Raw genomic sequence first — 17522 nt, 5'->3', positions numbered from 1 at the left:
TGAAGCAAGGCAAAACTTCGTCCGCCAAGTTACTTCATTCTTTGAAATAACTTGTAGAACTTTATGAACATCATTCTAATCAACATGACATTTCATCAAGAGTTTGTGATGGGCTGCATCCCTACAGAGATGACTAATTGGCCATATCAATTTGGATGCCCAAAAATATACCAACGCATTATACAACCGAGTGACTGCATGCTCATAAATTTCCGAATAATGCAACTAATTGCATATTTTCATGTCCTTTGAGAAATTCGCACCTTCCAAAAGTCCCAAGCATGGCTTTCTTGGAAACATGAGGAATTCACATGAGTTCGCTTCTCACAAATTGCTTGACACATTTATTATATTTCTTCATAAAGGAATCCTTCATGGGTGTGTATGATTAGAATCAAACAAACCATTACATTCCCTTTATTAGAAAAATCCAACGGCATTTGGCATATTTCATCAAATGCCAAACTTATGGAAATCGGCACATCTCCTTTCTGTAAAAGGAACTCTTTCATGAACTGGTATGGATCCAGTACACCACTTTGGTGTTCATGTTATGCATTTAGCAACCTAGATATCAAGCTACTAATTGCACGTTTTAAACTCGTAAGTGCACAAGATCAAATACATAGTATTGAAAGCAAGAACGAGATCATTCCCACGAGGATTGTACTAATATGTGTCTAGGTTATGATTCCTAACAATTTAAATGAATTCTTTCACAAAAGCTATCAAATATGCACAAAAAGAAACCAAATAGTTTGAGATGTCTTAAATTTAAAAGTATAAAAACACAATATAAAGAACGTAGGCAAATAAAAGTAATTGGCAATAAGGGTTTTGAAAACAATGCTTGGACAGTTAAGACTTTGGTTTCCATCTCTAATCCTTTTCACCTAAGCAATCGATACACACGATGATACAAGACAATTTAGATACTTAACGTTTGTCAACGTAAAGGCATGGTATCTACTCTTTAAGTTATTGATTTTCCTAAACAACGAATTAGGCATGGGTGTCTACTCTAACTCTCTTCATTCTCGAAGTATTTAGCATGATATCTACTAAGTTGCACCTAGGAGAAAGCATAAAATAATGGAAATCGACAAACACACGAATCCTAGAACATGATATCTATTACGGTTATTTGTGATAATTAATTCCAAGAGCCGTAACTAGGTCTCTTGTTACCCGGCATAGGTACAAGACTCGATCATTCAAATTTTCCTATGTAATGAACTCAATTACAAAGCTATTCTATGGTGATCAATCATAAAATAACTCAATAAGATTGGAATTAAAATAGGAATTAACCATTAAAGCATCAACAAATTGTCTTGTAACAAAAGTGTATCGAAAATACTCAAGAAAACATGATTAGGACTTCAACCAAGTCCCAACTATGGAATTCTACTGAAAATAGACATCTGTTGATTTCCAAGCATATATGGCAAATCTCCTGGTTCTTCCCGAGTCGGTACAGTTTAATTCACGAACTTGACTAATCTGCAAAGGCTGCATTGACGACATGGAATTGCAAATCCTTTTTAGTCTCAGTACTTTCTTTTTAGCTCATTATCCACTCTTTGCTTGTTACAATTTACAAAACATAAATGGAATGTAAAGCCTATATAAAAGAGTAAACAAAAGTGTAAACAAGGAGAATTATTATGTATATAATAGCGAATTTACAAGCATAACAATTCACTTGTCCTAAACAGACACGATATTTGTTTAAAGTAGACACATGATAAAAAGTGCAGCAACCACACTGAACATGATCTTTAAACGGACCACATCATAATTGCAGCAACCACATGATAAAAATTGTTATCACTGTGCCTTTTTGGAAACTAGAATCTCCATCCTTTCTATATAGGAAGTAGTTTAATATAAACATGCATATAATGTAACAGCCAGGCATGAAATTTGTATCATAGAATTTACATAATTGACACCAACACTGCCAATTCTATCTTAATCATCATTATCATCAATAATTCCCAAAACTCTTGTATTGTTTTGTATACTATATACAACCTACAACACATCATTGATAAGCTCATATTTATATATATTTTATATCAAATTCACATGTCTTTTCTTAGTTAGTTCCTTATATTTTTGAGTTATTTACTTTGTTTTTGTGTTTTGTAGGATTTGTCAAGTAAAGAAAAGAAAAATAACACAAGTGGAATTTTAAGTAATAAATTCGTCAAAACTGCCTGTGCAGGTCAGCTGACTTTGGAAGCAAGTTGCGGACAGCTCAGAATGAATTAGAATGAGCCTTATATGCTTGGAAAGCTACGGATGTCTATTTTTTTGGAGCATTTCGCAGATTGTTAATATCATTTTTCTAGAAAAAGTTATGGTCGTTCTAACACTGAAAGGTTCCCAAGAGGCTGAGCAGTTTGTAACTGACAAGAAAGCATTGAAAGCAATAAATCCCATAAAACTAACAGCCAAAACTGATGCAGCCAAGAACAAGCCAGCTAACACCTATTCAAATATCAGAGGAAATGAAAAATTAAGTGAGAGTAATGGGCATAAAGGCTGCCCAAAGAGTTACAATTGTTTTAGCATTTCCTCTCACTTATTGTCATCACTAAATGGCTGTTAGTGGGGTAAGTTATGGAGAAAAAACTGTGGCAGCAGAAAAGAAGAAAAGACCTACAAGTTGCAGCAACAAAGAGGGAGAAAAAGTGTGAAAAGATAGAAAGAAAAAAAAAAGGAAGGAAGCAAGGAAAAAAGGTAAGGCTGCTACGTTGGGGAAGGAAGGAAAGGAAGGAGGAAATCTTGGCATTCTCTTCTCTCGGTTTTATCTTCTCAAACTCATGTCTTTCTTTTGGTTTAATTTGAGAATTATGTGTAACTAATTTTTAGTAGTTAGGGGCTGTTTTGAAGCCCCTAATATGATTGCAAGTTTGTTATGACATTTCGTTTGAATTACTTTTACGAATGGATGAAAATTGGTTCACTACTTGTCTCATTAATAAATTTTTTATGTGTTTTCTATGGATGCATACTTAGTAAGCATATCTAGAATTCTAATGCTATGAATATGTGTGTGTCTGCCCTTGTCAAATGAGGACCTACATATGTTCTAGAATAGTACTTGTTAATTGTGATTAACATGTGAACCAATTTCTAGGATAAGTAAGACAACGCCAGTACTTACGATGCCTTGTGATGACTCAAACTCTTTTCGTTCTTAATGATTTCTACTTGTTAAATCTATGAACACACCATTCTAGATTGCATGTTAGGGACTAAGTTAAGTTGAAAACGTCATTCTCTTAACATATTACATAAGAAAGAGTAATAGGTTGGGTTCTAACATTGAGCCAACTTGAACATCTTCATCCGGAAATAGAAGGAATTTGAATGAAACATAACATGTTTGCATGATTATTTGGTGGTGGATAGCAATTCCCCTAACTCGTTTTTCTTAATTTGCGAACTACTCAAAAATCTGTCTCTGTTCTGTTTTTGTTCGATTTAATTTAAATAGAAAATCAACTCCAAAAATCCCAAAAATTTGTGTGAGTGTAGCTCTGTGTGTCTAGTATCTGCATATAAAATTTCGTAGACTTTAGATAAGTGTAAGTCAGTCTAATAATTATTTTTCGGTGGCTGGTTAGTAGGGACAGCAGCCCAGTTTTTGTGACATTTTAAGTAGTTAGATAAAACAATCTTCTGCGGGAAAGACCCTTATTTTCATATGCTACAATTGAAAAATATTATTGTTAATAAGGAAAATTAATAGGACATTTGTGTGCTACTTTATGGTGTGCATTTAATCCTATCAATCATCTATCCCCTGATTAATCTTTCTTCAAGAATAGGGCTAGCCTTCTAGGCCCAACATAAAATGCAACATCTTCTGTTGCCAATGTTTAAAGTCGTACGTAGCTTTATGGGAATTTCTTATATTTTCTGATTGTTCCATAATTAAATAAACTTATGGCTTTAGATTGTTGAAGCAATATTAGAAAATATAAAAATAACAATAAAATAAATTATAATAATATATATTAAGAATAACCATAAAAATCACAAATCAAACATAAATATTCAAAGTAAGCAAATAGAGAAACTAAGAAATACTGATAACTTTGGAGATTGAGACTTGCATAAATATAATGTCCTAAAAACAGAATTTCGCCTTACTCTTGTGCTTGTACTTCGTTAGGCGTCAATCTTCCCAGAATTCAACAATCTATAATCCGAAGTCGAAGCGCCTCATTCTTCGAACTCTGATGAACTTCATATATTCCGTATTCTCAAGATACGACTCTGAATTTTGTTCTTCTTGTATCTCACGGTTGTACTAATTACTTGAGTTTATATAACACTTTAGACACTGATTGACAAAGAGATGCAAACATACATCTATTAGACAACACCATTTACTAGGGGATATATGCACTGATCCCTCTAAGAATAATCCTCTTCAATTTGAAAAGGTGCATGCCTCTTTGTATACGATGGCACACCATTTGAATAACAGACACCCTTAGATACAAAAGGTTAAGAACTTTTCATTCAAATTTGCATGCATGTACGTGCAGGAGTGTTGCAGTTGGAAGAGGGAGAAAGTCAATTTGCGAGTGGGGCGAAGAGTGGAAATCTGTCATCACTAAGACCGACGGACCTAATCTGCCGGCAAGGCCTACTACAAATGTGGTGAAAGTTGCACCTGCGTCGTGTATGCTAGCCATTCCCATATATATATATATATATATAACCGGACTTTGTTATGGTAATACTGATATTGATTACATTCTAATTATTCCCCTTTTTCTTTTCTTTTTTTACGACAGCGGCGGAGATGGGACTAAAGCCTACTGCGGATGCGGTGAGGGCTGGAGTTGTGTCGTCACCAAAATTGAAGGCCCAGATGCTGGAAGGCCCTCGTTGTATGTGTAGATGGTTGCACCTGTGTGACTAAAGCCTAAAACTATGGCTTATATTTCTAGTTCAAGGGGATTTGTGGCTCATAAAGCGTTCTGTGTGATTTGGAATTACGGAAGCGAATTGTTCGATTATATCTCACCCTGTTACATATCAGCTATTCGATTATCATTTTTTTCCATGTTTCTGTCATGGTCTGATTACAAATAAATGATTACATACCGTATTCTAGAGGTTGCTGTCTTTTATAAAAACATGTAAAGTGAGGGTATGTTTTCAAAACATCTAATTGTAAAGTGATGATGGGTTTTCAAAACATTCAAATACAATGAAGAGGAACAAATCGGGCTGTTTTTGTAGTTATTAGGAGCACAAGTTACTTGATATATTATTTTACGTACTATAATGAAGTAGATGAAGTAGATGATATGTTTCAATTCTAGGGTACATTAATAAAAAAGTTTAATGTATTATAATTTAAGTTGAATACTAATGTTATGTGATTGCGTTATAGGCACACAAAAAAATTACTCTTTTCAAAAGCTCAAAAAGACTATTTATTTCACGCACAACATAGCATGCATGTGGCTTGGACTAGCTTTGGTAGGCTCGTACCGGCTCGATCAGCTTCAGTCAGCTCGTTGACCGCACGTTGACTGTGACCATCGACCAGTTAACCAAAAGCATAAATATTTACATGTTCCGCATTTCGGTTCGATTATTCCATGATTATTCTCTTGAATCCAATGTTAAAAAAGGGTCATTTAGTATTTTGCTAGGAATTTTGATAATATTAGAATCAATAAAAAAAAGATAATACTATTTTTTTTTTTTTTTGAGAAAAAGAAAAGGAAAAGGGTGTGTTTATAAGAAGGTCATTATGGTCAAAATCACATGGAAAAATTAGTATATTAAGTCATCTCCAACCGAAGGGTCCAGAGGGTCGAAAATAACACGAAAACAGTCTCCAACCCAGGGTCAGGCTAGAGGGCTCGTGGGCCCCACGGAATTTGAAAAGGCCAAAGGGTTGGTTGGAATTTTTTTTACTGATGTCGATTTTGCTATCAGTTGTAACTGACAACAATGCTTCTAATAGTGTCGGTTCTATCTGACAGAAATTTAAAAACAAAAATTTGAATCCAACGACTAGCTGGCACCAATTACTGTTGGATTCAAATTTGTTTTTTTCAATTTTTTTTTAACTCTTAAAAATTCTAATTTTTTTCCTATAAATACCTAAACCATTCATTCACCATTCCTCACAAATTTTTCACCATTTCAATTCTCATATTTTCTTACCTCTTTCAAAAATATTTCCTTCAATTATTTAAATAATTTTCAAATGGCCTCGCCCACAATAAAAGGTAGGGCTTGGACCCGAAAAGAAGATGAAGCTCTTTGTAAACCTTATAGATGGGTGTTGGAAGATAGTGCGAGGGGGAGTTCTCAAACAAGTGAAGGTGTTTGGATTTGTGTGTCCAAAAAATATTTAGAGTTCTATGAAGGCACCGCTCCACTGAATGTCTGAAACCACAAGAGTTGTTCTTCAAGATGGAAGAAACATCTTCACCCAAGTTTGAACAAATGGCATCAAGCACTGTTAACAGCCGCAAGTAGACATGAAAGCGGCGCTAACTACTACGACGAAGTAAGTGTTTTCACAATTTATTTTAAATATTTAATTATATTACATTTAATTTCATGAATTACTTTCCTTTAATTTTTGTAAATACATTTAATTATATTACATTTAATTTCATAAATTAATTTCCTTTAATTTTTGTAACTATATTTTCTAGGTACACCAAGCGGAGGAATTGTATATGGAGGGCAGCTCAAAACCCTTTCAGTTTCACAGTTGTTGGGAAATTTGTAAAGGGTGGGTGTTATTTGAAGATCCACCTTAACATAGAGTAGGTCCTATGCCGATGTTCGAAACTACATCCTCAGTTGCAGAGATGGATGAAGATGGATCTCCTTCAACAAACAAGGGTAGAAAATCCTTCTTCGGGTGAAGGTTCCATACCTAAGGCTATGGGACGAAACAAGGCACGAAGGTTGAAGGAAAAGAGCAAGGAAAATGATGATTACGCCGCTCCACATGAAGTGGCGGCCTCATTGCGCTTAATAGCGGAGCAAACTGCCCTTGAGGCGAAAGAAAGGAACCATAGACATGAATTACGGGCTAAACAAATACAAGAAGAGATGAATGATAAGAATATGGAAATGAACACTTCGAATTACACTCCAATGAGTAAGACCTATTTTGATAGGAAAAAAAAAAGAAATTATAACCCGACGACAGTTGTTTACCTCTGACTATACTCCTACAATGGCGGATGATGAAGATGATGTTGATTATGAATATTAAATTTAAGTTGTTGTAATTTTTAAATTTAAGTTAATGTTGTTTTCAAATTTAATTTGTAGTTTTTAAATTTAATTTGTCGTTTTTAAATTTAAGTTGTAGTTTTTTAATATAAGTTATAGGTTTTAAATTTAAGTTGTTATTTTTAAATTTAAGTTGTTGTACTTTTTTAATTTAAATAATAAATTATGTTTGGCCTTATGACCCTTTGGCTCTAGGTTGGAAACGGTTTTTTATAACCGGGCTAAAACGAGTCATATGACCCTTTGACTCTTTGTTGGAGATGGAAGCAAATATGGTCATGTATTGTTTATTTAAATATTAATTTCTTAGAAGACTAGGGCTAAAACGAGCCATTTGACCTATCCTCGGTCGGAGATGGCCTTAGGAACGGCAAGTTCTAGACGCCCAAATCTAAAACCGATCCCTTTCTCTCTCTATCTCTCTCTCTCTCTAACGAAGCCATGAATGACCGCCGTCTCAAAACCAGATCAGACTCCGAGAAGAAGGCCAATTCTTCCCTAGAAGCGGGAAGCAGCTCAGAGTACGAGTCTCGCAAGAAAAAAAATCTAAAAGGGGGGTTCCAAATCCATTATATTACGGGTATGATTTTGCTCTTTGTTTTTAGGGTTTGAGATTTTCTGTTTTAGGTTACTGTGCTATAATTTAATTTATTTTATTCCTAATTTTTTAAATTGATTTTACTGTTGCATCAGAGGAGGAGAAAAAAGCCGCGATTGCAGAGTACTACGCATGTGAGCCCCTCAATGCGCCTCTGATTCATCTAACTGTACTTGTAAATTTATCCAACATTTTATCTTGTAATTTTCAGGGGAAGAGCAATTCTCTCACTTAGAAGAAGGAAGTCAACTTGTGTTGGTGGTGCCTGGTAATTATTTTACACGCCTTTTCTTGTCTTAATAATTGAGTGGTTTGATATATTGCTTTGTCACTATTTTGAAGAAATTTTGTTTCTATTTTTATTTATTTGTTTTTAATTTTTTAAATTGGATCAATTCGGTTTGAGTTTTGAGTATAAACTTGCTTTAGTTTTAGCGTGGTTCTATAAGACAGTCTTGCTTACATGGGCTCACATCTACGTATCTAGGGTTTAGGGCGGGGGAATTCTTATTTATTGTGTACATTGATGTAGGAAGTTGATTGTCATTATAACTGTTGCCCCATATGGTGATATATACTTTGAGGGCTAGCCGGTCACCAATTACCTGGAATTCCCAACAAAATTTTGTAAGGGAGTATCAATTTCAACTTTCTGTCCTAACAAATTAACGTATACAAATGTAACTGAACATGATCAACCAACCAGTAGTAACTAGTGAGTGTATGATTTGAATGAGATTGAGGATGCCAAGTAATTAAGGGCCTTTAGTTAAATGTGTGTGTGTGTGTGTGTGTTATTAATTTATATGGACGTCCATTAATTTTTTGCAAACAAACAGATGAGAAGAATATAGACAAGCCTGTTTTAGACTCTGTGACTGATCAGCTCAATACTACTCCGACTTCTGAGGAGAAAAGTCGTTGCACGGGCGATCACAAACAAACAGATGATAAGGAGAAGGGGCCTCTATGTCGAATTTGCCGTGAGGGTCACCACAGGCTTGAGTACTGCCCGTGGCGTGAACGTGTCCCCATGGATGCAACTGAAGTTGGCAAGGGCTTTGAAATAACTTGTCATCTTTGTGGTAGTTTGGATAACAAGTGCAAGCATAATTGGAGCCATGCTGTCGAGGTTTTCTGTCGTATTTGTAATGTGGAAGGAGACCACTCGGAGCTGGAGTGCCCAAAGCTACCAGAGAGAGCCAAAGACGAGGCAAGAGTGGAAGCCAAAAAAGCAAAGAAAAAAGCAGCCAAAGCCAGGGCAAGAGCCAGAGCCAAAGCTCTTAAAGACGGACAGTAGGGTTCCTCCACCATCACTTGTTGATAGCATGCTGTTGTGGAAAGAAGGAATGGAGAGGACCGAGTGCTGCAATCCAAATGTCTAGTCTAAGGATGCCAATGCCATTAAAAAATTGAAGGTATTTTTGTTATTGTATCCTTATTTTATGGAGATTTTTCAAGGAATGATCAAAATGATTGATTGTAGACAAACTTAGGGACCAATTCTATCGATTTCTAATCTCATGAACCAAAGTGAGGGCTTACGCAAATTTCAAGAACTATTTTGGCTAAAAAGCTTCTTTTTTTTTTTTTTTTTGTACAACGATATTCTAATCTAGTAGCAGAAGGTATTGTATTCACCACAAATATAATATGACCTCACCAGCCATGTGAGTCGAATCTTACGCCTCTCACTCATAAGTGACGAGAACCATAGTACCAGTTGGTAAACATTGACAAATATTGGTATTATTGTTTGGTTCTACCGTCCAACCATTTAACAGGTCACCTAATTCGATTTAAGACAAAATTAAGGCATTGTCCTGTGTCTAGGATTGAGTTAGAATGAGTAATCCAATCTTACATTCAAGAATTTGGAAGGACGAAAGAAATACTTATTAAGAAAACTTGTACAGTCCTCTAAAATTAGAGGATTTAAAAATATAAAAAAATTAAAAAAAAAAAGTTTCTTTACTGTTTAATCTCCTCAAAATTAAAAATCGCTCACTTTCACCATAACATATGCCTTTAATTTTATGATTGAGTAAATTACATTTTGCCCCCTCAAGTTTGTGTGCCATACATCATCTTTAAAATGTTTTAACATCATACACAAACTTGTGTTTTAGCTGCTATTTTATTTTTTATGTCAATGCAACAAACAATTTTATTTATTTATTTTTGAATAAGGACGGCATTAGATTTCATTAAAGGCCAAAAAACTGGCATTGGCTAGCTAGTACAAGGAAGGGAGGCTTCCTCCGTTACAAGATCACTAATAATGGAAGGAGTTTCATCAATCCAAGTACAGTCACCTCCGGAGTGGAGGGCAAAACGAGCGAGGCAATGACCAACCGAATTAGCTTGTTGGCGAATATGGGTAGTAGAAACTTCAGTGACCATAGACAGGAAAAACTTAGCATCTTCAAAGATAGGTCCCAACGGAGAGACATTCAAAGAAGCATCCCGCAGTCCTATAATGGTCTAAAGTGAACTCTCAAGAATAAAGTTATGAAACCCCCTTTATACCGCCAACTTGAGCGCATCCCTGACAGCCAACGCCTCAATTTTCTTCTTCCTTCCAAAAGATAGTAACTCATTCTCCTTGATGTGGAAGTTGTAAGGAGAAAGCGGAGACTACTCTTCATTCGTTCTGGTGCTGGTCTTGAAAAGTGAGGAGTTAGAATTGTTTGCAATGGTTTGCTGGGATATTTGGAATGATAGAAATGACATGGTCTATGAAAATAAAAATCGTCATTGGTGGGATATTGTTGCGCAAGCACGACAACTATTACATGAATTTCAGATGGTGAATACCACAAGTAACAACAGGCGCAATAGGGCTGCTGCTCATGCTACTTGGAAACCACTTACGGTAGGAACGGTCAAAATCAATGCAGATGGATCGTTGCAGCGGGGTGGTAGTACTCGAGGGATTGGAGTGGTCATTCGAGATGATACAAGACTATTAATGGTAGCGTGTTCGAAATCAACGCATAGCTTTCTTTCTTCTAGGGCTGAAGAATTGATTGTCGCGCGGGAAGGACTTGTGTTTGCGTTTGAGTTAGTTTTCGAATCATGTTTTATTTTGGAAATGAATGCCAAATTAAACGGCGGTGGAAAGCATTTGCAGATTGAAGGAGATGGAGGAGATTAAACAGCTAAGTTGAAAATTTACAAGTTTTGCATGTCGTTTGCATTCAAGAGAAACAAATGGAGTGGCGCATAGGTTGCCTCAATCCGCCCTAAGTTGTGACAGATCTATAGCTCGGATCGAAGAAGCTCCTCCGTGGCTGATGCCATTTTTTGAGGTGGAGTCAGCGATGTAGAGTTAATGATTGTTTGTGATGGCAAGTGTCTTCTTTTTCCTTTTGGTGGATTTTCCTCCACATTGGGGGTTTTCAAACCAAAAGGTTTTTATTTTTTTTTATTTTTTATTTTTTATTTTTCTTCTTTCTTTTTTCTTCAAATGTCCATGCTTTGTAAGTCAACTATAATATGCACACCAAAAGTACTAATAAGTCAATACCCTGAAAAAAGGGTCTAAATCCCCTTATTCTAGTACAATAAGTCAACTATAATAAGTCAAGATTACAATCTTTTATTGGCCCCTTTTTTAAAGATTTTTCAATGTGCTTGGATTTCTTTGCGTATAATTCAATATCCTAAAGCAATGAGTTAATGGAGACCGACAAATTCAATTTGAGTGGTTCGAATTTTCTACTCATTAGGCTCCGGACAGTGAAATCCGAAGAGGACCTCTGTCCTAGTTGGACCACAACACTAATTAATGTTGGACATTTTGAAAACTACCGCGCATAACTATTGAATAAACTTATAATGCCTCTTCATCTTGCCTCTTCAACTTGCCTCTTTAGATGATATGAGCAAATACATTTGAACAAATAAGAAAGTACTAGTACTGGGCCGGAATGGGTGAATAATTGTGACTTACCACTAATTATCCCATTTGTTTTGTAAAAAAGAAAGTACTAGTACTACTAACTACTAACTACTAAGTGGCAAATTACAAACTCCATTTTAACAACGAATTCCAATACACGTGGCGCCAAAAGACCAGTTTAAAAGTGGCAACTTGTCAAAACCGCGAAATTTTGGCATCATTTATCTCCGGTCATAGTCTTTGTCATGGCCCGCTACCCTTCTTTCTCTCTCTCCCTCTCCCTCTCCCTCTCCCTATCAATCTATCTGCATTTCTCCCCGCCGGTTACTTTAACGGCGGAGCTTACGACACCGTTTCAGGAGTTTCCAAATATATACACAAAGAATCCTCTTTAACGGTTTTTCTCTCTCTCTTGCTGTCCCAATTTGTGTTCTAAAATATAACTCATAATTCAATTTCCTTTTCTGGGTTTTGTTTCATTCATGCCTTTTGATGATTTCTTGAGTTCAAGTTTCAATCTTGGGATTTCCCCTTTTCCAAATTCTCTGATCTTTTGACTCTGAATCTTATGATTTTATTTTCTTTAATTTTCTTGGGGGTGCAGTGTGAACTAGAAAACCCAGAAAAATTACAAAAGAGAAGGTGAGAAAGTTGCAAAGTTGGTGCCTTCTTTTTGGGGTTGGAGAAGAAGAAGAAGGAGAAATGGATATAACAGAGGTGTCAATAATACACCATGTGGGGATTGTGCTATGTGGCCTGTGGCTGCTTTCCCACTACAATTGCTGCTACCCAGTTGCCTACTTTCTTTCTCTCATTTATCTTTACCTGGTAAGAATTTTACTAATTGTTTTCATTCATCTTTCTTCATTACATACATATATATATATATATGTATTAATGTATATATGTGTGTGTGTGTGTGTATATACACACACACTATAGGTAATGAATTAGAATCATGCAAATTGTAGTGTGCTAGATTTTCCTGCTAAAAGTATGTGGAATTTTGCTTGTTGGTGCTAACATTTGGGTCATTTACCTTTGATTCGTTTTACCAATGATGTGAAATGAATATTCCTTTTGTAAGGAAACATGATCTGTTATTTGAATAGGCAAACTGGTATGTGCTAAAAGGGATGAACTTAATTTGAACTTTTCTTGTACTTCTGAAAGGTTCATGAACGGTACCTTATCAGACTGCGGAAGAAATTACAGTTCGAGGAAAGACAACAGGCTAATCAGAGACGGGTAATTTTTTTCATTTTCCATTCTGCATTTTCAGTTGTGGTAATTGCTTTATTAGTTAAAATTATGTGTTCAACATGAAAGATGAAAAAAGAGAAACAAAATCCATCCCGATAATTGTTTTTGGTACATGTTGTCAAAATTTAAATCTTTGTTTCAGATGACACATGAACATTGCTTTTTTTCAATATGTCAGGTGCTTTCTGAATCTGAGACAGTGCGGTGGTTGAACCACACAATTGAAAAGATATGGCCTATATGTATGGAACAGATTGCTTCACAGCAGATCCTCCTTCCCATCATACCTTGGTTTTTGGAGAAGTACAAGCCATGGACAGCCGTAAGACTATAACTTCTGGTCTATTAAAATCAAATATGATGACTGCGATCGTGCTATTGATTTGGATTGATCACTTGGTCCTAATTGCTCTGTTTTAAGACTCTTGGATTTCTTATTGTAGTTCGATTTCTAATTGAATAATCTTCAAAGTACTTCTAGTTGCAACTACTTTTCGTTTTGTTTGTTGGCATTTGTTATCATATATTTATTCTGATTGAACGAGATTGTTGAGTGATTGACAACTCTCAAAGGATGTAATTCTTTGTTGGATCTTAACTTAGTTTTAGAGAGTGTATTTTCATTTATTAAAGCTATCTAAGTGGCAACAACTGCTTATGTTGCATCCGCTTCAAATATTTTAGTACAACAATGACTAGTTTTGATATTGTTCTTCATTTTCTGATTGAACGGCATTGTGAATTAATCCTGAATCATAATGTGAATTATTTGATGTCCAATTTTTCATCGTCTTTGTAGGTATAATTTTGGTGAAACATGTCTTTTTGTCTGAATACGATAGTGTCACCTTGTTATTTGGTGGTTAAATACGATTTTTTTTTTTTTTTTTTTTTGAGTTATTAACAATGATCTGAATATGTCTGCAGAAGGAAGCGGTAGTTCAGCACCTTTACTTGGGAAGAAATGCACCTATACTCACAGAGATGAGAGTGGTTCGCCAGTCTGCTGATGATGACCACCTGGTATTGTTTACTTTCTCTGGAATGTTCGGTGAACAGTTTTCATGCATTCTTCGTCACTGCAGGTCCCGAATCCAGACACTAAATATTAACTTGATGCAGGTTCTGGAGTTGGGATTGAATTTTCTTACGGCTGATGATATGATCGGAATACTTGCTGTGAAGTTAAGGAAAAGACTAGGTTTTGGGATGTGGGCAAAGTTGCATATTACAGGCATGCATGTTGAAGGGAAGGTGACATCCGAAATTTACAATTGTGATTTTTCCGCCTTATGTTGCGCTGTAGTTCATGTTATTTATGCTAGATGCTCTATGTTACCTTGTTGAGTTGGTTCAGCCAGTGTAACGTAAGAGTATCTGTAAGATTTATCATACCTTATTTATATGGAAAATAGGATGTCCATAACGGCATGTACAAACCACTGATACATTCTGATCAATCTGTATTTTTCCCTGAAGGTCTTGATTGGAGTGAAGTTTCTTCGCAGGTGGCCATTCCTTGGCCGCGTGCGGTTGTGCTTCGTTCAGCCTCCATATTTCCAGATGACTGTTAAGCCTATTTTCACTCATGGACTTGACGTTACAGTACTCCCTGGGATTGCTGGATGGCTGGTAACTTCTATCATATTGGAGCAGAATAAATTCTTAATTCTCTCCATCTCTAGCTTTCCATCTCTGTAATTTTCTTTCTGATTCGCTCTTTGTTATTTTGTCTGCCAGGAGAAGCTTCTTTCAATTGCGTTTGAGCAGACACTTGTTGAGGTATGGAGTTCGGACTTTTACCTTCCGACTGTCCTATGAAATTCTTTGATAACCAATGGACTCCTCTGTAAACTGCCTTTACATCTTGCCCCGATTTGAATGAAAATTAGACCTATAAATCTACTTATGACTTATCTTTGCAGCCTAATATGCTGGTTGTTGACATGGAAAAATTCGTTTCCCCAAAGCAAGGTAATTTTTATACACACACACTCACACACTTGTGCAAACAGAAATGTATGTATTTTGATATAAACCTTGTATAAATCTTTCCGCACATTCGGTTTTCATGAAATGAAAAGCTTTTAACTTTTATTATTTTGGCGTAGTAGATTTCTCACTCTAAAGTAATTAGTCTTTCATGCTTGAAGATATTGTTGCTTTTGAAATATAATTTCGTATGAGCTTCTGTTAAGGAGAAGCTGTAAACAGTGTCATGAATGCTTTGTTCTGCAGTAGCATTGTCATGAATGCTCGATCTCTGTGTGTGTGTCTCTCTCTCACACACAGAGACTCAAAATGTATTTTCGAAATGTTTTGATTAATAATCGATGCTTATTTGATTGACAGAAAGCTGGTTCTCTGTGAACGAGAAGGAGGCTCTTGCTCATGTCAAAGTAGAAGTTATTGAAGCATCTGATGTGAAAGCCGCCGATTTAAATGGTCAGTCTCTCTTTGCTAGTACATTGGTTTCTAACTTTCCACAGCATGTTTAAATTTTATATTTAAAGAATAGAGCCTTTCTTTCAGGATTTTCTGACCCTTATGCTAAGGGTCAATTGGGCCTTTACCGGTTTAGGACTAAGATACAAAAGAAAACACTGTCTCCAAAATGGCATGAGGAGTTCAAGATCCCCATTCTTACATGGGATGCACCTAATGTGCTGGCTATTGAAGTTTGTGACAAGGACCGATTCGTCGATGATGCTCTTGGGTTTGCTTTTGAACTTTTTAGTGTAACATGTTTCCTTCTGTGCCTAGATTTATTCAAATTTGTTAACAGAGGTACACTTTCAGCTTATTTCGAGTGTTGTTTATCACCTATTATGCCCACTAACTAACTCTTATTCTATATCCAGCGACTGCTCGATTAACATTAATGATCTTAGAGACAGCCAGAGACATGACATGTGGGTGCCTCTTCAGAATATTAAAACCGGGAGACTGCATCTTGCCGTAACTGTCGTTGAAGACAATGTGAAGGTACCTTTTTACTTCATCTCAACCATGTTCTATTGATCAGGTTTATGAGTTGAAAGTAAAGAGATTAGAGGCTCGTGGTTCTAGTTGCTGCATAGGTGCAATACTTACTACAGATGCTGTAGTGTGCATTCAAGAATTTAACTTGAGCCCCCTACATATGCAGGGACCTGAGCAATCAGAAGTTCAGGAAATGGTAACTTTGGAAGATAAAAGAAATTCATTTGCCAGCGATGCTAATAAAAGTTCCTTCTCATCTATATCATCCGAGAAGTCTAACAGGGTGGCAGATAACTTTGAGCCGATTGATGTTGAAGGGCAAAAAGAGACTGGTATATGGGTTCATCACCCAGGAAGTGAAGTTTCACAAACTTGGGAAAGTAGACAAGGAAGGAGCCGACTACTTGATAACGAGATTCCAAATGATACTGGCAGCCGTAGTTCAGCTACATATGGATCCCAAAATAATGACGACAGTGGCATGGATAAAGATCCTGAGGAGAAACGGCACATGAAAGGAGTTCGCAAGGGACTAAATAAGTTCTGTGCGAAGTTCCACAGGAATTCCAAGAAGGACCTGGGTACAAGCAGCTTTAAAGAGACTGCTCGTTCTGAAAGTATTAATCTTAGAGGAGTTCATGACAATGAGAGTGGGGTGAAATTTATTGTGGAAGACGACCTTTCTCAGCCTCTTTCTTCTAAGGTTCCGAAAGAACAGGATTTCACTCCTGCAGGAGGGAGTGGTTCAGATACCCCGGCAAAGGGCAAGTTGAGAGAGACGAAAAGTTTCTTCAAGCGTAATAAAAAATCTGATAGAAAAGATTTTGCAAAGTCTCAAAGTGATTCTTTGGTAGTGAATGGAAGAGAAATTTTAGAAAATCTCAACTCTTCTGATGATGATCCTCCGCCCAAATAGTTGATATGTTAGCGGTCACGGTTGCAAGTGACACTGCAGTGGATGTTGAAGGTCCAATAATGAAGGCTGGGTTGAAATCTTTCTGATAGTAACAATACCTCGTGGCTCCGGAAGTAGGGTTCTTTAGGATTCTTGCCACATTCTAATCCTTATTTAGCTCTCTCATGGCAGACTTGCTAACTTTGCAGTCGACAAGGTTGTGTCACAGCCGTGAGGGGTTCTCTTTGGTATTCGTAGGTACGCTATGTGAGTTGATTCTGTTGCCAATGCTTCGTTGGAAATCAGGTGAAAAGAGGACATGACACAATAGCAGGTAGCATTGGGGGTGTATTATAGAACTGTTTTTTTTGTCACCGGATTCTCTTTCGGCGGTGCCCTGGTAGAGGGGGCTTGTTTGTTTGACAGACTCTGCAGACCTACATATGCTTGTCCTGTCAATCTGTTAACATTGGTTTGTTTTTGTTTTCTGTAAAGAACGAAAATTGTATATGACATATTTTTTTAACACACACTAGTACATTACATCGATATTCATGGTCGAAACCAATTTTTATATA

The 17522-nt window shown here is 36.4% G+C and overlaps 2 protein-coding genes across 3 annotated transcripts; both read left to right on the top strand.

Annotated features, from left to right (window-relative positions):
- The first annotated feature begins 7684 nt into the window (after positions 1 to 7684).
- LOC137714619 (uncharacterized) lies at positions 7685 to 9438 on the top strand. The gene is made up of 4 exons (XM_068453785.2): positions 7685 to 7882; positions 7996 to 8034; positions 8112 to 8168; positions 8740 to 9438. The coding sequence occupies exons 1-4, from the start codon at positions 7744 to 7746 to the stop codon at positions 9198 to 9200; spliced, it is 696 nt and encodes a 231-aa protein (XP_068309886.2). The 5' UTR covers positions 7685 to 7743; the 3' UTR covers positions 9201 to 9438.
- A 2592-nt stretch (positions 9439 to 12030) lies between these two features.
- LOC137715664 (C2 domain-containing protein At1g53590) lies at positions 12031 to 17522 on the top strand. 2 transcript variants are annotated; one of them, XM_088690617.1, is made up of 13 exons: positions 12032 to 12201; positions 12409 to 12632; positions 12978 to 13052; positions 13246 to 13389; positions 13995 to 14090; positions 14190 to 14321; positions 14547 to 14699; positions 14808 to 14849; positions 14993 to 15041; positions 15420 to 15512; positions 15600 to 15783; positions 15929 to 16052; positions 16216 to 17522. In XM_088690617.1, exons 2-13 carry the CDS (start codon positions 12507 to 12509, stop codon positions 16963 to 16965), a joined length of 1968 nt encoding a protein of 655 aa, XP_088546743.1. In that variant the 5' UTR covers positions 12032 to 12201; positions 12409 to 12506; the 3' UTR covers positions 16966 to 17522. The 2 variants fall into 2 exon arrangements, with proteins under 2 accessions (XP_068311102.2, XP_088546743.1); XM_068455001.2 differs by having other exon boundaries at positions 12031 to 12632.

This window comes from Pyrus communis, chromosome 3, assembly GCF_041283825.1.
Source record: "Pyrus communis isolate YQ-2024b chromosome 3, ASM4128382v1, whole genome shotgun sequence".
Taxonomy (NCBI): Eukaryota; Viridiplantae; Streptophyta; class Magnoliopsida; order Rosales; family Rosaceae; genus Pyrus; species Pyrus communis.
The sequence above is the reverse complement of the archived record's forward strand: the minus strand, read 5'-3'. Positions and strand labels throughout refer to the sequence as shown.